Here is a 21,104-nt window from a genome sequence, read left to right as displayed (position 1 = left end):
ATGATATTCCATACATGAGCTTCTCATTATTTGCTGTTACGGATCAAGCTTTGGTACCCCTGACAACATGGAGAAAACGTGGTTATCTTCTGACGTCCGCAATGCCTCACCTAGAGCAGGTGCTACAGAAATGTATTTCCATTGAATGGTGGCTCCAGTCTGGCTCATCAAACACCCACTAGCCTTCCACAGGGTATGCTGGCCCAGTCAGATTCTTAATGTTCGGTCTGTTATCACATTGCATGCTGTTGCATTGCAATTGCAATTTCAACCTCTGGGAGGGAGCAGGGATTCCTCCGTGGATGCCGACTTGGGCCCTGTCACCTGCAGTGGTACTGGCAGGAATATCTGCACAGAGAAGCATTTCCCCCTTGTCATATGTCCTCTATCTACCTTCATCAGGGTGCTTATGTGTGAAAAACGTAGAAAGTACCACAGTGTGCTGTTCTGAAGACCGCCATCAGCTTGTTTTTTTGCACAATGAGAACTGCTGTGTCAGCTTAGATAAGAACATCTCTTATGTAACCGTTTTCACTGCCCTGGTCATGGAGCCCCATTCAACAGCAAACAGACTCTGACAAAACCGGCCGACTACACCAGAACAATCTTGTTAACAGTAACCAAAGTCCAGCTCGACTGAGGACGGGGCCTCCGGCACATCAGGTCACCCAAGGAAGAGAGAACCGTGTGCAAACCAGGGAAGGTGGAGCAAGGAGGGAGACACAGAGGGTTCCACGGATGAGGGTCGTGGGTCGGAGACCTGAGCAGAACCACCCCCGGGCAAAGAGGCTCAGGTCTGAAAGGACCCAGCTCCCAGTGCGGCTACTCTTTGGGGTGAAGACATCTCAGAGAAGAAACAAGTATGAACTCGGAATGTAGCTAGGAAGAAAAATAAGTCTGATAATTATTACTTTATCAGAAATTATTGATTATTTCTCAGAAGTCATAAGATTGCTTTCTTCAAATAAAACCTGAAACTTTTAAAGAAAATCAGAATGTTACTGGTTAATAAGTGAGGTGAGGTCTTGCTTCGTGCCAGGGTTAGGCTCTAATAAGACTTTGAACGGAAACACAGATAATGACACCGACTTTTCCGTGGAGTAACCGACACAAACGAGAGCTAAGTTCCCATGGCGTCTCAGCAACATTACGGCGAAATGACATCATTCGAGGACCTGCTGTACCTCAAACCCATTTTGTCTGCCTGGCAGTCAGCCTACCTGGACAGAAACTGCAGAGGGAGCTGCAGGTTGTCTTTCAGTGTCCGGAGCTGCTGAACATCACAACAGAGACTGACATTGTCGAAGAAGAAGCCTGGGCAGAGTTCCTTTTGGGTGAGAAAGCACGGATATCAGAGTGGCATAAGGACAAACATCCTTCAATGAATAAGACAATTTTATTCACATAATCCTTCTTAGAAACCAAGAATAAGACATCTATTTGCAAAGTTCTTGCAGAGTTCTTTCAAAAGGCTCTCAATTTACTCTATCTAAACTAGGGAATCACAAAAGTATAGTCATTTCACAATTTTCTCTTATTTAGAAGCTCACTCTCCTCCCCTGACCAAGCATTTAACCTCTTCTTAGGTTGTTTTTTTTTTGAAAGTCTAACCCAGAATGTCATTTACTGCCTATTTCCATTAGTCACTCCGGGAGAGTCGATGCCTTTAATAATTCTGATGAAGGAGCAAGGATGCATCGGGGACCCTGCTACTGCGTGAATTTGATTTTAGATTATTTCAGCCTCTAGAAGCAGGCTGTTCACCTTGGTTTTCACAATTTTTTCCTAATATCCCCGTGTAGCAGTGCTGGTAAAAGGGACAACAGAAAACAGAATCCCAGTAGCAGCCAAAGGGCATGGGCTTTTCAGTAAGGCATCAAGTCAGCTCCAGAAAAACTAAGCCTCTGGCGTTAGTATATTCCCCCTCTCTGCCATCATGTGCTACATGTAAATTTGGGATAAGATTTAAGCTATTAGTGTTTCACCACCCATCACCTCACAATAACATTTAAGACATAATTACAGAGGATTTCTGATTAGCATGGTATGTTCCAATGCCCATACAGTGAACTTACCTGCAACTAAGTCATACCCATCCTTTGGCAATGTTTTTGGTGCCCCAGAATATTTGCAATTGTACCTCTTATCTCAGATGCAATTCCACATTCTCCATACCAAACACAGGACTGTGAAATGCCTACAGAAAGTCAACACAAAACTCATTTCAATGGTGTCTCAAGGGTACAACAAATTTCAATAGCAAAAAACATCCACTCAAGCACCTTTATAGAAACTTCCAATGTTACTTGCAAATGAGGGTAACAACCATAGGCAATGGTGAGTTTAACATTTTTAAAATATAATTAAAATAAACCAAATACTGCAAAAGTACTTGCCAGTGAGTGTGTGAAGTAGGTAACAGGAACTACTTAAATTTATTACAATCTCTACTTCCTGCCAGTTGACTTTTCTAAGAGAAAGCTGCAGTTCCATGTAAGAATTACTAAGAATCAGCATTGAGGAAAGCAAGACAGCATATGAGCTGGCGATTACTAAGATACTATTTCTGCACATCTGAATAAGGAACCATGAGCTCTAAGGAACGACAGAACCTTTCCATACACATGTAGGTTAGCAGTGCATCACAACCAACATGAAGAACACACAAACACCAAGAGACCCCCAGTAAGAAACAGCAGCAAGAATGAACACCTTATCCTTAAGATAAGTAGAAAGTAATGTGCTAATGGTAAGGAAAATCACCTCACTGATCTTAAGAGAAAAATTTAAAACCTCTTATATAAAGATTTTCAAGAGCCACTCGGAGCCCTCATGTGAGAGTCACAAGGCTGTCAGAACCCTCAGGAGGGAGGGGGGTGCAGCGTGAATCACTGTGTCAGAGTGGCGTGGCCACCCGTCTCTGCCAAGCTGGCCGGGGCCACAGGCTTGCACCAATCTTGCAGTCACCTGTCCCCTGGGGAAACAGAGGACATGGAGAAGTAACCAGGCTCCCATGATACCTGGTACGAAAGCAGTTTGAAGAATCTGCACAGAGGTACCCGAGTGCAGGAGTTCTCACCAGGGCAGTGCACACAACTCACACACACATAAGGAGCTGAGTCAGTCCCTGTCGGTCCCCCCCTGTGGGGTACAAATCCCACAACAGGCCCTGAAGCCCCAAAAACACGAAAGAGAAAACAAGCAGGTGGCTAAGGGGTGCCTGTGGAGGGAGCCTAAGGGGTCAATACCATTCGTCTCTGAATTCACTCTTCAGGTATTTCACAACAGAAGTTACCACTTACCCTATCTTGATTCATTTGAAGTCGTATGTTTAGGCCACAAGACAGGGAAATCATACAAATGAGAAAGTGACAAGTATTCGACACCACCACATACCAAATCTTTGGCAAGATGCCACATAATTCCATTTTTATGCAAAAAGAATCACAATTATTTCCATAAACCTAGCAATTCTAGGGCAACTATTTGTTCTTCCCAAGACTGTGGGTTTCCAACTAAAAGGTCACCATCCATCTACTGAAGTCTGAAAAGGCAAAAAGCTGATTAAGGAGACAGTGATGCTGTTATTGGCATGCAATTTAATAGGAGGAACCCCCTCCCTAGACCTCACATTATTCTCAACAGACAACAGGATGAGCAAGTCTGGGCCTTGGGTGGGAGCAGGGCAGCACTCGGCCCGTCACCCACTGAAGTGGCAGAAGTCCAGTCAACAACAAACCACAATCACGACTCAGGCATGACTAGCAGGATGGGCGTCTGGAGTCTGAATTCCCCTTTCTCCGCACTCGGTGCCATAAGAGAAAATAAAAATGACTCAGTGCTCTTTGGTCCCTGTTCACAAAGACCATCCTTTACAATCTATGTCGTTATTTCAAAGCAAAGTTTCTGCCCATCTGGTAGGAGAGAGGGGGGAGGGGAGAGCTCGAAATAAATGTGCTCATCACAGACAATCGGACAATCGCAGCTGGAGCAGGCGCCTGAAGCTTGCTGAGCAGTTTTCCTGCCTGTGAGCTGTTGCTCATCACTGCTGCTGTTGCCTGGATGTGGTGTGAAGACCCAGTGAAGGCACTGCATGGCAGTACTGGTAAACGGTAGAGCACCGTACCATCCAACGTCAGGAACTACCAGTAAGGTCTTCAGCTGTTTGGGACCTCAGCACAGGGGTCCCAGAGGCCTGAAGAAGTTAAAGTGCCCGAGGTTCCTCTGGGCCCAGGAAACTGGGCTTGCCTCCAAGTTCTTAGGTTTGCTTCTCAAAGGCATCCTGCCTAAGGCAGCAGCCCTAAGCCGGTGGGGCCCAAAGTACTTCCAAGCCACCTGTATGTGCTAGGCATGGCTTGAACTGCTTTTTGCATATCAACCTAATAAATTCTCAGAGTGGGCTGATGAGGTAGGTGCTATTATCATGCTCACTTCACAGGTGACGGGGCGCGGCACAGTGAAGCTAAGTAACTTGTCCAAGAGTGGCAGAACCAGGAATGGGGACTCCAACGGGGACATTCTAGGTTCAGGGAACAGTCTTAATAAAATATGATCTACTGCGTAATTAAGGTCCTCACTCTAACATCAGAGCCCCTCCGCACTCCCCACCTTGTGTGGGGCATACATGGGTGTGCACGCATTCAGACAGCTGCCCTGGGCTGGGGCTGCGTCTCTTCTGTCTCAAGTCTCTCTCGACCTTCAGCTCCCTCTTCTCACCTCCATCCAGACAGTGAGACGCCCCTCGGCTGCAGTGCTCCCGAGCTTCCTCCACCACCCGCCACAACCCCTCCACCACCTGGCCTCCTCCTCTTCCACATTTTCAACCTCAACTCTCTGTTGGTCCCTTCACCTGCTCCTGCCTATAAAAGCTGCTCTAATTTCATTCTCCCTCTCAGTCAAACCACCTCCAACTTCTCTCCACAGATGCTCAGCAACCGCAGGTGGCTCAAAGGGAAACTGATCTTTCTCTGAAGCCTCCACCATTGCCCTGTCTCTGTTCATCCGCGTCTAAGCCTCTGCACCTTATAGATCCACCTCCCAGGGAGGCTCCCAGGTGCAGTCTCCTGCGCCTCTTCCTCCTCAAACTCGTTCCCTGCTGAGCCCACAGCCACTCTTTGTCCATCTTGGCACCTTCCATCCTGACCTCGGCAGTGTCTCCTAGGCACAGCTGCTGCTTGGCTCTTTCTGAGCCACAGCTGCAAGGTTTTCTGATTCTCAGAAACCTATGATACACTGTTCCCATGGCCTGAGACAAGTTCCAGAAGCCTTACCTGGCTCTGCTGCACACTCACCTCCCACCCTTCCTTCCTTCTGTCCCGCACTAGGTGGGACTTCACTGTCTCTGCGCAGTTCACATGGGTCCTGCCTCCCTCCCCTACACTACACACACTCCTTGGTACCTCAGGGCCCCTCTCCAACCCTCACCTCCCCGTGTGCCTTCCTGACCCACGCAAGCCCAGCCCAGCGTCCAGGCACTTGTTAAGTATGCTTTTATTAGCTCCTTCAATCCTCTGATCGAAGAGGTACTTTGGTACTTTGGGCTGGTACCAAAATAACACTATTTTACAGAAGAGGAGACAGAATTATGCAGGTAAGGTGACTTATCTGAGGCCACATCTAAGAAATGACAGAGCCAGACCCCACCAAAACCCTGGCTGACTCGGAACCCGGAGCTCCTACTCCTCTCACGGGACTGAGGGTCACTCCTTGCCGGCCCACTGGCTGGGCCATCCTCATCTCCACCTCCCGCCAAGAACCCAGCTGGCATCGGAGCAATTAGATTTTTTAGTCTCCAAATCACAACACCTGAGCAAGAGGACAGATGCACTTTAAGATCCCTGGATTGTCAGGGCAGCACCTGAGGGCAACAGCAAGCGTACACCGGGCGGTCAAGGGCTCACATATGGGCCACTGGCTTCATTTCTAAGCAAAGCACCTGGTAACAGAAGTAAGGTGTCTGGATGAAAGTTGCCTTTAGTATCTACAAGAGTACCTAGTACTGATTTCACGTCAATAAGTAATACTGACTTGGGGAAGGAAGTATGGTGCCCAGCAGTGAAAGAAAACACACCGATGTCTGAGCCCGAGTGTCACTTGACTACCCAGAGTCTCTGATAACCGGACTTGTTAAATCCCACTTACAGGTCCAACTCTAAAGAATACTACTTATTCAGTTTATCACGTGGTCACCGACCAATCTTAAGAACTACTCATAATCATAAGAATAATCTTTCTTAAGTATATGAAAATGTTGCCAATTCCTAAAATGTTAAAAGTAAATGGTTTTATTTTTAATTATGTTTTATTGATTGCTATTACAGTTGTCCTGATTTTTCCCCTTTTGCCCCCCTCCACCAGCGCCCCACACTCCTACAGGCAAACCCCACATCCTTGTTCATGTCCGTGGGTCATGTGTATAAGTTCGTGGCTACTCCTTTTCCTATACTGCACTTTACATCCCCATGGCTACTCTATAACTGCCTATTTGTACTTCCTAGTCCCCTCACCTCTTCATCCTTCTCCTAAACACCCCTCCTCCCATCTGGCAACCATCAAAACACTGTTTGTATCCACGATTCTGTCTCACTTCCTCTTGTTGGCTTAGTTTGCTTTTTAGATTTAATTTTTGATAGATATGTATTTATTGCCATTTTATGGTTCCCAGTTTTGATCTTCTTTTTCTAAATAAGTCCCTTTAACATTTCATGTAATAATGGTTTGGTGAGGATGAACTCCTTTAAAACTAAAGGAGTTTTCCTTGTCTGGGAAGCTCTTTATTTGCCCTTTGATTCTAAATGATGTCTTTGCTGGGTGGAGAGAGCAATTTGGCTGTAGGTCCGTGCTTATCATGACTTTGAATATTTCCTGCCAGTCCCTTCTAGCCTGCAGAGCTTCTTTTGACAAATCAGCTGACAGTGTTATGGGAACTCCCCTATAGTTAACTACCTACTTTTCTCTCACTGCTTTTGAGAAATAACATTAGAAACTCCTCATTTCTCCATTCCCCCAACATTTCTCAGATTTAACCAGAGCTACTTTTGATATTATGTCTTGTAGGCTTTTAATTCTCCCACAGGCAAGCCTTCAGAGGTGTATACCTACAAACACATATGAGTTGCAGTGACTTTTAAATAGCTTTTTCACAAATAAACCTTGGACCACCCTCCCCAGGTGGCTTTGGCTCTACCTGACCTGCCCTTAACTGTATCTCTCTGAATCTCCAGCCCACTGTCTTCCCCACAGGTGTCGGTCCTCCCCGTCTTTAAACATCCTCCCTCTTACAAGCCTCTCCTAAGACTCCTGTCCTCCACTAAACTTAACTCTGACTCCTTTCATCTGGTTCCAGTCCAGCCGCTCCCCGGACCAGGGGAGCTGTCCTGGGGCAGAGGCAGGTCAGCCCCAGGCAGCACCTGGCTGGCGCTGAGGGGATCGGTCTTTACCGCTCATGTCAGCAGGTGTTCTGTGCCCAGAGCTCCGCTGAGCGTCATGCCTGCCCTGGGGGTGGGCAAACTTTTCCTCAGAGGCCAACCAGTAAATATCGCAGGCTTGTGAGCCATGAGGTCTCTGGTAAATGCTCAGCTCTGCCCGTTTGTAGCTCAAAAGGAAGCACAGACCATTGATGAATGGAGAGCGTGGGCATGTCCCAGGCCGACGTCATGCATAACGACAGCCTCTGGTCGGACCACACTTTGCCAGCTCCTGCCCAAGGACCAAGCAGAATTTCTGTTTATGAGAATTACAAAGTTGTATATGTGGCTGGAAGAATATTTTCTTGCTTTTGTCTTGACTCCCTTAAAAGACCATCAAATCCTAAAGTGCTGAGGCCAGATGTTATACTTCTTCCGAAATTCCCTGCAGTACCTCATCCAGTTTCCACCAGTTCCAAAACCATGACAAACTCACCATGAATTGAAGGAGTCAAGATGGATTATGTAAGAAGTTCAAAAATGGTAACTGCTAGTTGTTTTAGCTTTAGCTCACAGTATAGTAGTTACAGGGCTAGACCATCCACTTTTAAAGGTTAGGTCATGTGGATATTTCACAACATGGTTCAGAGTTTAATTATTGGGTATATATTAAATGGTATATACAGGATAGGACAGCTTCTTGCAATAATGACAGGAATAGTTTAGAAGAGGCTAAAAAATGCCCCTTCTGCTGTATGTCAGCAACTATAGCAACAGCCAAACAGACTGTGACGGGGACTGCATGAGAGCGCACCTTACTTATGTGGAGAAGCTCTGAACATCAGCAGCAGAACCCTACACTCAGGCTGCCCTTAGAAAATCCTGCGGAATAAAGCATTAAGTAACTCATGTTCAAATGTTCACTGAACACATTCAGTAAGACACCAAGTTACTTGATTTCTCCCTCATTGCCTCCTTTATTTCTCAGACCCCGCTATGGCATAGTAATGCAGCATTATACAGGTAAGGAAATCAAGGCTCAGAGAAGATTCTCTGAGGTCACATGGCTCATCAGTGGCCAAACCAGAGATGAGAATCAGAATGTGGAACACCAAGTCAAGCACTGCCCATCCTGTCCGCCATCCCACCCCCAGGCTGCTGCACTGTGCAAACTCCAGCTCAGCTGGTACAAACGATGTATCCGCAGACCGACCATGCATCAGAGATGGGCTGTTCCATCCATTACAGTCCTCCACAAGTGTTTCTCTTTCTACATCGATGCGCTCACTTGTAGGAATGAGCACCATCTACATCTTTTTATGCCTGTCTCTAAGCAGCCAGCAGATCAGGACTCACTTTCTCAGTACAGCTGACTGTCCTCAACCTCAGACCTGCACTTGGCCACCCCACTGCAAGTGGAGAACAGGCTGGGTCCTGCCACCTCTGCCGTTGTCCTGACCGCATAAAGCTCACAGCAGAACCTAGAGACACACCCAGCTCCAGCTCCAGCGAGGGGATCAAACAAATATGACAGGTCATTGGGTTGGAGGCTGGGCTGGCCTGACTTTTACTGAAGGAAATCTTAGGGACTCTGTTTTACAGATGACTTGGGGTGAACATACCCACAGCACAAAGAATGACTTGTGTGAGCATCAGGCACACCTGTAGGTGGGTGTTTAAGTCATACATCTTTAGTTAAATGGGCTTGGCTAGTCTTCCTTTACGGATAAAGTAGTCTGCAGTTTAAGTGACTCATCCAAGGTCATACTACTAGTTAGTATCAAACATCGCTGAGCTCTAACATCCACAGTTTGAAAAATAATCCAAGGTAAAAAACTAAAATAAAACTGTGAAAGAAGACGTAAGTGTATCCTGTCTGCAGGTTTTTTCCTGCGGGATATTCTCACAGTGTGGCAGCAGAGCAATAGGTCAGGCCGGCAGGCTAAATCCATCCCTGGTGCATCACTCACTAGCTTTGGAAGAAACCCCACTGAAGCTACAAACATGCCTTGAGTGAGGTGCCTGACTGGCCAAGGGGAACATTTGTTGAACACACATTCTACTTGGCTGGCTAAATATGAATAAACTGATAGCCATAGTTTGAATTTGAACAGAGCACAGAAGTCAGAACGCAGTGACCCAAGCCCCCAGTCTGCTATTTACTAGTTACGTGACAAATCTGAGCGCCAATATCCATATCTGTAAAACAGGAAAAACAGCACCTCATCTATCTTACAGGGTGTGCTGTGAGATCAAGACAAGATCAGTTGTTTTATCCACTCACCTACTGATGGATGTTCTGGGACATTTACGCCATGGAATACTACCCGGGGGTAACAAAGAAGAAAATTGTACCCTTTGCGACAGTATGGATGGACCTGAAGAACATTATGCTAAGTGAAATAAACCAGTCAGAGAAAGACAAATACCGTATGATTTCACTCATAAGTGGAACCTAATGAACAAACGCAACTAACAAGGAAAATGAAGACAGACTAGTAGGCAGAGAGCAGACTGACAGCTAAGGCGGGGGCAGGGGTATGGTGTTTGGGGGTGGAGGGATTGAGCGGAAAGGAAAAAGGACTCATGGACAACAGTGTGGTGATTGCTGGGGGGAGGGGAGTACAAGCGGACTAAATGGTAATGGAAAAAATACTTAAGATTAAATAAATTTTAAAGAGACTGAGGAGAGAGATGAGAAGGAGGACAGTTGTTAATTTCTTCATAACAGTACAGCCTCAATTACCTGCCCTTTAAAAATCACTTTTAAGGGGATTTATACTATAGGTAGGAAATAATAAAAAATGTTTTAATGAAAACAATAATTCAATCACCAAAAATAAAATCAGAAGTGTACTAGCAATGGAAGTACTATGCAAAAATGAGGTAACTCCTTTTTCTTTAGTTTCTTGTAAACTAGAATGTCATTTTTAAATAGCCCTATTGAGATTATTTAAATACCATAAAATTCATCCTTTTCAAGTACACAGGTTTTTAGTAACAGGTAACTTCCCTCCTCCATTCTCTCCAGTTTTCCTCTTGTCCATCTGGTAAGCATTAGTCCACCCTCCGAGGGTCGGCTAAAAAATGGACTCCCCATAACTTTTGCCCTTGTTTTACTATAGCACAGGTTGCACTGTAATTTTTAAAACATAGTTACACTTCCCATCAACTATGAATAGGACAGGGATAGAAACTACTAACATTTATACAGCAGGTTACAGTCTGCAGACTGCTTTCTATGTCGTTTAATCTTTTGACATGCTTTTGTACCCTATACTGTGTCTATGGCAAACACTTTGTATTTGTGAAATCACTGAAGGGCAATGATTTGAGTTCCTCTGTGGCCTTAGGGGAAATCATCAGATAAAGAACAAATTTTAAAGCTTCACTCTCAAATTCCCCAAATTCCCCAACAGCACACTTGGATCAGTGAGCGGGTTTTTTTTTTTTTTTTGGTTTGTTTGTTTGTTTCTGCTTTTTAAAAATGTTTTCTTACCAAAGCAAATATTCCAAAGACTAAAAATAAGAGGCATAGTCCAAGCACAGGAAAACCTGTCTGGCCACAGTTGGTCATTGATTATCACCCAGAAACCAAGTGCAAATCCAGCTCTGATCTCCGCTGGCCCCTGAATTCCTCCTCCATCCTATCCTCTCACCTGAGCCCACGGAGGCCCAATGATTTGGAGATTCAGAAAAGTACGAGTCCCAGCCATAATGGAGGTGGCAAAATATAGTTCTTGCCCTCAGGAGCCTGCATTCTGCAGTATTTCACTGTCTTTCCACAAGCAGCCTGAGAAGCGGGCATCGCTGTCAATCCCTTTTATAGGGGAGGACACCGAAGCTCCAGGGGACCACGGGCTTGCCCAACATGACTCTTGGTGGGAGGAGGAATCAGAACCCACATCCAGGTCTTTTTACTTGACAAGCCTCTTGCCAGGCAATAAATGCTGCTGCAGAAGTTTAAACAAAGATTTAGAACATCAGAGAGAAGGCATAAATGGTAAATTTCATTGGGGGAACGGGATAACCAATGTCATGAATGATGGAACATTTGAACTGGGCCTTGGAAGATGTGCACGGTTTTGGGACCAAGTAGCTTATTTAGCTGGATGGCTGATGCCCCTCACAGAGCTGCGGGTACAGGGGCAGAAAGGGGCCCTGAGATCAGACCAAAGATGGTCGGATCTAGGCTTCTGCAGTAGGTAATGTGTCATCCTTAAAATACCCCGAAAAGCACCCCTTTTAGAAAGAAGAGAGACCATACTGTCTTCCTGCCCAGCGGGACTCTTTGATTCTTTGTTCTGGGCCGTTGGATAAACACTGAAGGAACACAAAGACCCATTCAGCCAGTGGTTTTCTCCCTGCCCACTCGCTAAAATAGAAAACCTATTTTTCCTCTACTTACTTATGTTAGTAGAATATCTGATCGCAGCATCAATCAAGGAGAAATGTGAATACGGGCAAGACTGCCCACATCCACTACCTTTTCAGGTGGTTATTCTTCATCACTTTCAGGCCAAAAAAGTAAACCATTCCAGATCTCAGGAAAAGCCATTTTAATGGCTTAATTCCTACCCAAACATCACTCCATTCCAAGTTCCTTAAAACAAAGTTTACTCACAAAAAGTACAGTCAGGAGATAGATACAATTTCTCAAAACTGCACATATTATTTGGATGACCACAAGGTTTTAAAAAAATCCTGTGGTCTAGTAATGTTAATATCATCATCTGCAAAAACTAAAAATTAAGTAAAGCAAAAATCCCTCCTAAATGTATTTCAGACCTTCAAAGGACTTTATTAGTGCTCAAACTAAACCCAGATGAGTGGCTCTCCTAGGTAAAAATTCTCAAAACAGTTTTTTTCTATTTTACTCTTTTTATTCTACACATTAATGCCCTAGACAAGGAAGACAGAAGGATTTTTTGTTTTTTTTTTGTTTTCCTCCCAAAATACCAGGGGCCCAAGTCAGCCCATTCCATGTTCTGTCTGAGGCTGGGTCTGCAAGGCCCAAATACAAGGGGGAAGGTGGCTATATGGGTCCAGTTTGCTCCGGACCTTTCCCAGAGCCCTTCTGCCCAGCTGCTGCTGATGAACAAGGACAAGGCAAGCGGAGACCAAGGCTACACCCACAACAGCCTTCCTCCCCACTCCACCCCCAATTTGTCCAGGTGTTCTGAAAGCATCTGCAGGCATGAGGGAGGTCATTTATAAAATAACAATAGGAGTTTTTCCAGTTAAGCTGAACAGGCCTGTCCAAGGCTTCCAGATGTTTTGCAAGAGACTTGTGACCAACCTCTAACCTATCCCAAAAATCCTAGGAGGAGATAACTCTGTGGCCATCGGCCTGGATACCAGCTCCAGGTCAAAGGATTTCAGATGTAAATGAAAAAAATAACTACGTCTATTGTGAAGCCTGTCTATGAAATCGTGAGCTAAAACTCTAGGGAAGTTAAACAGCTGTATTTTTTAAGGCACATAATTGCTACTATTTCGTGAGTTTTTACTGAAGTGATGAGGTATCTCCATGTATCATGTCACTTAATAACCCTAATAATCCTATGAGGTATTGTTTATCTTCAGAAAGAACTGAGGTTTGAAAGAGAAGTGTGCCCAAAGCCAGGGCTAGTGAGTGGTCCAGCTGCTCACCTCTTTCCAAAGTACCTTCCTGAACCTTGCTTCCCTCCGCCTCCCTCCCAACCAGGCGCCAGAACCCCACACTGCTGGGGATCCCCACACACACATACAGGAGAGAGCCACAGCTCTTCTGGCTCTTGGACCCTTACTGGGTCAGCATCTCCTATCCACTTCTGAGAACTGCAAAGAAGTTCAAGGAGACGTTTTTCTAGTCCTGGGAAAGCCAGCCTTCCTGTGATTCATTGACCCTCTCATTGATGACACACCTGTGAGTAGGCACAGCATTCCCAGAGATCACTCCTTCATCCTGATGTGGTTTAATCAGCACTATATCCTTATCCATCCCTCTCGACCCCCAGTTTTCAAATAGGAAACTGTAGACACACAAATAGCAATGAGGCACTTGTGCACAAGGCAAAGCTGACCCAGGGAGTCAGGCCACTGAGTGTCAGGCCCCATCCTGTGGCTAGCTAGAACTGTGTCAAGGGGAATGTCAATTACCCCCAGGTTGGCCTCAGTCTCCAAAGATGTGAAAGGAGTCGAGAAGAAGCAACTTGAACTCTTTAGAAGACCAAGGTGACTGTTCCGATTTGGTGACTGAGGAGTCATTTCCCTTCTTTACCTGCCCTTACACTTTATTTTTAGGACAGAAGAGGAAATAACAAATCTACTAAGAGTTCCTATGTATATGGCAGAATTAAAGCAGAATTAAGTGTGGGTGGAAAAAGGGGCCACAGCTGAAACCTGGCAGGCTCAGGGGAGGCCTGTACGGGGGTCCTTACAGACTCAGAGACTGAGAGTAACCACCAAGGATGGTCATTAAAACTTAACTGAAAGCAAGTCATGGTGGGTAGTCCTGTCCTAGGCCAGTTATCTTCCTTGACAAAGGTCAATCTTGACCTTAACTGAGCCTATTTTTTTTTCATCTAAGATAACATTCCTTTGGAACATCTGAGCAATCTCCACCCCTCAGAAAACAATCTTGACCTAGAGCATGGAACCACTCATTGTTATCTTGTCTCCCGCCCCCAAATAACATCTCTGTGCTATAAATGGTAGTTGTTGCTCTTGTCAGTGTGGCTCAGCTGGAGTGTCATCCTGTACACTAAATGGTTGGGGGTTCATTCGGCCCCCAGTGAGGGCACATTCTTAGGTTGTGGATTATATCCCATTTGGGGTGCCTATGGGAGGCAACCAATTGATGTTTTTCTCATACCGATGTTTCTCTCCCTTCCTCTTTCAAATCAATAAACATTTTTAATTAAAAAATGTTAACTAGCCTATACCCACCAATGTAAAGATGTATTTGTCTCTTCATTTTAGTTTTTTATCCTATCCCAGATACTTCCTCCTCTTTGCTTTCTCCAGCATACCCAATCTATCACCAATGAATTTCATGGTAACCCTCCTTATGCCTCCTCTTGATTGTAATGCATAAAATAAGGTGCGAGACTGCCATTATCCCTAAGCATTTTCGCAATCTGTTGAGATTTTACTTTCCAGCAACTGTGGTCAGTTTGGCCTAAATAAACTCATAAAAATTCCTACAGGTTTGGACGTTTCTGATGTTGACACAAGAAAAAAAAAACCAGCTAAATAAGATCGCTATTCTTCTCTACCCATTTTCCCTCTTCCTTCTAATCCCACATCCTCAATCTGGAAATTAGGCGAACACAGCTGAAAAGAGCTCTAAACAGGCCAAACCAGTAGTTCCCAATTACCATCCTCTCCCAGACCACCGGGGAAAGAAAGTGCGCAGTCGGAGAGAGAAACCAGAGAGATGGGGTTCTCCAGAGACTCCACCGTTAGAGCAACTTGCCCAGCACCAGCTGGACCTGGGAGCCTTGCGGGACCTGGGCGCCTTGCGGGGCCCGCGAGCCACAGCCGCTGCACGGCCCGCCGTTCTCCAGGACTGGCTGCGCGGCCACATCGCCCACAGCCCACCCAGTCCCTGGTGCCGCTCACCTGTGCCGGGCACAGCAGCAACAAGAGCAGGCCCAGTGTCAGGCCTCGCGCACTCATTCTTCCGCGGCGCGGGGCTGGGACCTCTGCGGAAGCTCAGCTGGCTCCACTTGGCCGGGGGCAGAGTCACCGACTCTTTCAGAACCGGGCACTGGAGGACAGAGCGAACAGGACCCAGCGGCGACGGGCTGCGCGCGCAGATCAGGAAAGAAGAAGGCGTTGCCATCTCCTCCCCTTCTGGGCGGTGTCGCTGCCCGCTAGCCCACGCCCGTCCTGGGCGGGACGGGGCGGGACGGGGCGGCCAGGGGCGGGGCCTAGCTGTGGCCTTTGCAAGGCCCGACGCTGGTGGGGCCTGAGGGTGCTACAGCGATCCCCTGGAGTACCAGCTCTGCAGTATTCCGCCCTGGCCCCATTGGGGGCGCCTGGCACTGGGGTCAGGGCTCCCAGACCAGGGCAGTTTAACTTCTGGAATCCAGACTGGGAGGATATTTCTGGAGTTGTGCCAAAAGCGTGGTTTTTAAGCTTTAAATTCACTTCTCTCCCATTTGTCTTTTTGTTTGAAGATGGCGGGCGAGAAGGTTTTAGCAAATGTGAGTTCTTGGAGATTGTTTTTTCATAGCGAGACCCCATTCTTCAGCGGAATACATGTTTATGTTACTTAGCTCCGAGTAACATTGTGGGCAAGTTCTGCACCCAAACCCACTCCCCCAAAAGGAATCCGGGCCTGACCACTTCTATCGAAAACGGCAGGTGCAACGCAGTGGCCTGATACCTGGTGGTGTACCGAACCCAACGCCCAACGCCCAACGCCCGACGCCCGAGCAGCGGAGCGCGGCGGGGCCGAAGCCCCTGAGTCACCATGTCCGGGTTTTCTTTCGCTCAGCCCACATCCCCAAAAGCGCTACAAACGCTCCATCTACCGGTGGTGCCAAGCGTAGCAGAGAACCTGACTCCTGTTTGTGGGTTGGGGCCTGAGTTCCTTTTTAAGTTCTAGGTGAAGTCAGGAAACAAAGAGAAAGGAGAAGCCTCTTGGTGTTTTTTCTCTCTTCTTTTGTATTGCCTCTTCTTATTATAATCTTTTCTGATTTGCACATATTTCTTATTCTATACATTTCTGGTAACATCACTCCTCAGATTTAAATTATTGAGACCACTGCTAAGCACCTGTTATTTTCATTTTGAAATTAAAGAAATGGAGGTAAGGATCTCTTCTCCCCACAGTGGACGTCAACTTACAATGAAAAACTAAGGATCCACTTGTAGCAATGCTAAACTTAGTCCTATGTAGACCCATGATGCGAATGACATTCCCATCCCTACTCCACACAGTGGTTGATTCAGTTACTGTCTTGCCTCCCCACGTACTCAGCCCTGAGATGTCCACCTGGCTGGCTGGGCACTAAAACTGCAGGGATTTCTTCCTAGAGGTGTTCCATGACGACCTCCTGGCTCTCATCCAACTGTGAGTTCTGCTCCCTGTTGGTTCCACTGGTGGTCAGTTACTATGCGATATGCAGGTGTACTCCGCCTTGTCTGTGACTTGTTAGAAAAGCAAGCTTATGGGGCTCCATCCTGCACACACTGAATCAGAAACACTGGGGATGAGCCCAGACTTTTGTTTTAACAATCCTTCCAGGTGGTTCTAATACACACTCAAATTGAAGAACTACAGTTGTTATGCATTGAGTTGGCCAAAAAGTCGTTACATTTTTTCCATAAAAGACATACTTTTCACTTTCACCAATACCTTTATTGATTTGGATATTTTTAGTATGTCGGCTATCCTGTTATTGGCTTCTAGTGGGTGTAGGCCAGGGGTGCTGCTAAACATCTTCCAATGCATATGACAGCCCCACAGCAAAAAATTATTTGGTCAAAATGTTAATAGTACCAAGAAACTTTGCAAACTACTTTTGACATGCTCAATCAGTCATGCACCTTCTCCATGTACTACACAAATCTTTTTTATGCATTTCAATTGTGTTTTTACCTTTCTTGAAATAATAAGGCATAACACGCTGAAAATGTCGCATATCTTCTTCCATCTTCAATACTAAAATGGCTGCACAAAAATTCACCAATTTTGATAAAGTTTTTTTAATACATGCTGATATGACAGCTGTCCCAATACAATCTAACAAAATTGTTTGGAATGAAGTTCAAGACGACTAAGCACTATTAGAGCCATTGTATGGAAAAAACGAATGGGCTTTTGTCCAACCCAGTATTTCCTGGATCCTGATGGGTTAATTAACCTTTCAATTTAAAAAAAAAATCCTTATGGAAAAAAAATTTTACAAGATAATTGACGTGAGTAAAGGAAATTTCAAGTACCATATAAAACATTTCTGGTATGGGCAGAAATTCTGATGCCCACAAAGTATGTTCACCAGTCACTAAACAGTAACAAAGATCTTTTAACTGTATATGTATTTTTTCTAGTTTGTCTTTCGTACAGCTTAACAATGCCCAAAAACATTGTATAAAAATATACCCTAAGGTATATTTTTAAAATAAATTCTCCTGTTTCTAAGTGACATTATTTATTTTTCTATGCTTATGGTAGAAACTTTGAAAATACACAAAAATTGAAAGATAAGAATTTAAAAAATTATTTATAATTCCATTGTTATGGATAGTCTGTGGCACAGTGTGGCACATTTTCTCTTTCTGTGAAAACTGTTTTAACATGGTGGAGATCCTAAGAAAGACTTTTTGCTTGTGTGCTTAAATTACGCTTAATACCACTATCATTAGATGCACCATTCAACGTTGACCGCATAAAAACAAAGGACAAAATGAGGGAAAGTGAAATTATTAGACACATGCATCTCTGTAAGTGTGCAGAAATATCCTCCAGAAAATTCTATATTTGAAAACATATATGTAAATATAACAGACTTTTTAAACCAGTGGGAAGTATATATTTTGCAACTTGCTTTTTTATATTCAGCAAGATGCTTTATTAGCAATCTAGTTTTTTTTACGAGCTCTGTTGTATTTCATTATACATATGTAACATTTCTGAAGCCAACAATGCAGGCCAGTCTCAGACCAGTGCCTAAGCCAATGAAATATATTCACCAACCAACAAGTATTTCAAAATAACTTGTCTCAAGTTACATTTCTGATACATTGAAGAGTTTATATGTTTCCAGTAATACTGCATAAATTTACGTTTCTTTTCCCCTATGCTTCTTCACAGTCCTGAGCTTTTCTGGATTCCACAAAGCTTTGCATCTTTCTGTGCCTCCGCATTCCTCTTGACACTGCATTACAGAAGTCTCAACGCTGTTAAACATTTCTTTTAGAGAGAGAGATGAGAACATTGACCCAAGACAAAATTCATTTTACTTAGCAGATGGAGGGGAAGGCTAGATATATTCATGTTAACAGTTTTTGATCCATGACATCATTTATTTCATCAATCTACTGTTGGACATTTGGTTTGTCACTTTTGTTATTGGAAACAATAATGCAGTGAACATTCCTGCTGCCATCATCTGAATGCTTGACTGGGGCTGCAGGGTCTGCCTCCATGATGTTGCTGGCAGGAGGTCTCCATGCCTCTCCCTGTGAGCTTCTCCATAGGACTGCTCGGTGTCTTCAGTCTCCTTGGTCTCCAAGTGTCCTCAAGATGGCTGTTGGCTTCCTCCAGAGTGAGGTCTAAGAGAGAAGAGGCAGTTACAATATCTTTTCTGATCTAGCCTCAAAAGTGAAATGCTGTCATTTTTTCCACATTCATATTGATCACACACAGCCAGGCCTGATACAGTGTAGGAGGGGGGCCACACAGGGACAAGACTACCAGCAGAGGGGAGCACTGGGGGCCTCCTTGGAGGCTGGTCACCACAGATCCATGTAGCCACTACCCAGAGGAAGCACAGTCTGTTTTTGGCACTCCAGAAGGCTCCCTCATGCATTTTCCCAATATCATCACTTTCCTCCAACCCGGAGGTAGCCACTATTCTGACTTCTATCACCACAAATTGATTTTGCCTGCTCTTGAACTTCATGTCAACAGAAGCCTTCTCTTTTGTGTCCAGTTTCTTCACTCAACGCTGTGGAATGTGTGGACGGGAGAATCATTCACATTGCTCATAGCAGTTGGTCACCCTTTTTTCATTGCTGAGTAGTAGTCCATGATATAAAACCACATGGCAGACATTTGGCTTGTTTCCAGTTTTGGTTATTTTGGGGTTATGAACATTCTTGTAGATGTCTTTTGTTTGAAATACGCACTCAATTCTTTTGGGTTCTACAGTAGACTTTTAAAACTCCACACTTAAGTGAGCTAAATTTCACTGATGTCTTCACTGCCAGTGGTTCTGACTGACTCAGCAACAAGGCATTGTCGGTCAAACTTACAGTAAAATGTTCACCCTAGAGAGGGCACTTGATTTGGTCACTAATCCAGTCGTGTGCTGTGGTGGAATTTCCACTCAGATATGATGCTGCTGGCATGGGGATAACCTGAAAGCAGTCAGGTTCGCAATGGTGTTTCCTTCTTCAGAGAATTCAGTCATGGCACAACTGCCTTTGCCTGGGGTGGTTTTGGGTCTAATCTTTCCCAATATAGGGCATCCAGCTTTTGTAAACTGAAGACTTTCTTTCTAAGGCCATTCTTACAAGTCCAACTGCAGGAAGGGGGAAGAATAACAGCATTTGTCATTAAAAATTAGAGGGTTCAATCCAAGTGAGGGAGGGAAGAAGACATCAAAGAAGGGAGAAGTACTTCTTTCTGATAAAGCTGACAAGGCATCTGAGAACTGAAGGTCTTTAATAACTTCTAATTGTTAAAAACATGACTTCACTCATAGTTTAAAATTATCTTAAAGTATTGCTAAAAAGGGTAAGAGCACCAGGAAAAGATTCTAAGACTTCCCAGACCCACTAATGTATAAATCATTTAACTAAGGGCTAAGTATAGCGGTCAGAGAACCTGGAGAAAATGCCTGTTTGTCTTACCAGTACATCTCATTGTGTTTGGTAGGTTAAGTAGAGACTTCCTCTAGCTGAGTGTGAAATAAATCATTCTAATTTTGCTAAAACAGCATATAATTTGCTGTTTGTTTGTTTGTTTGTTTATTGTTTTCCTCCATTTTTTGAAGCACAGGTAAGTACAAGGGCATGAGCTGATGGCATGAAAACCCCGAACAAGGTGTGGCCCTGTCAACGTGCTTCCACGCACTAATCCCACTGATTAGAACCAGTCACCCAATATAGATAAACACCTTCTCTCTCATTTTACCAGTAAGGTAGTACGACATTAACAGGCCCATTGACATTGGACCACACGGATCTTGCATCTTTATACTGTGGCACAAAGCACTTTCTTTACTGGTGAGAAAGCAGAGGCGATGCATTCTGAGAGCTGCCAACGATTCCTAGAAAGTGTTAGCAGTGGCTTCACAAATACAGTTCCACCAATGACAACTAGAATTATTTCGAGACAACCATTTACTTTAATTTAACAGTAACTTTAGGTCCTGACCAGTTGCCAGGACCGGTCATCCTTAGCCTGTGCTAGAGTTCTGTGGGGACTGAGCACGCTCACCACGGCCAAAGTCGCAGGGCAGACGTCAGTCCGGAGTTTGTGTTGTACGGCCAGCCCTCGTGTTCTATGGCCCCGCTTCTCCAAGGGGCTCGTTGCCCACTCTCTCCTCAGAATTTTCTCCTTCCTTGATGATGTATGTATGTCCCACTGTCCACTCCTGTCCATTTCATTTCATTTTTGCTGACTTCCCTTTTTGCTTGAAAGTTCCTTCTCAGTTCTCTTCTCTCACCAGAGTCTCCCTCTTTCATCCAATGACTTCAACCATCACTTCTACACAGATGATGCCCCAAATCAGCTAACGAGCTTGTCCTACACATTAGCTGCTGTTTACAATTGCTTTGTGGAATCTGTTTCACACATTCTTCAAACTAAACATGTCCAAAGTGCTCTCTCTCTCTCTCTCTTTACCCCAGACTCCTCTGTCCTTCCCTATTACCTCACACAGTTATTGGTACTGTCCACACATAAATCTTGTTTGCAGAAAAAAGTTAATATGGCAGACCTGACACTGTTATCCTTAGAAACTGTTGCTCACAAGA

At 44.9% G+C, this 21,104-nt stretch overlaps 1 protein-coding gene across 1 annotated transcript in view; it reads right to left on the bottom strand.

Annotated features, from left to right (window-relative positions):
* NPC1 (NPC intracellular cholesterol transporter 1) overlaps positions 1-8,713 on the bottom strand; it is a 44,031-nt gene extending 35,318 nt beyond the window's left edge. The window contains 4 exon segments of the mRNA XM_036009442.1: positions 1,221-1,331; positions 2,081-2,150; positions 2,153-2,197; positions 8,491-8,713. Coding sequence (XP_035865335.1) covers positions 1,221-1,331; positions 2,081-2,150; positions 2,153-2,197; positions 8,491-8,713 — 449 coding nt within the window.
* Positions 8,714-21,104: the final 12,391 nt, after the last annotated feature.

Source organism: Phyllostomus discolor, chromosome 9 (genome assembly GCF_004126475.2).
Source record: "Phyllostomus discolor isolate MPI-MPIP mPhyDis1 chromosome 9, mPhyDis1.pri.v3, whole genome shotgun sequence".
In the NCBI taxonomy this organism is placed as follows: Eukaryota; Metazoa; Chordata; class Mammalia; order Chiroptera; family Phyllostomidae; genus Phyllostomus; species Phyllostomus discolor.
This window is presented reverse-complemented; position numbering and strand designations above follow the sequence as displayed.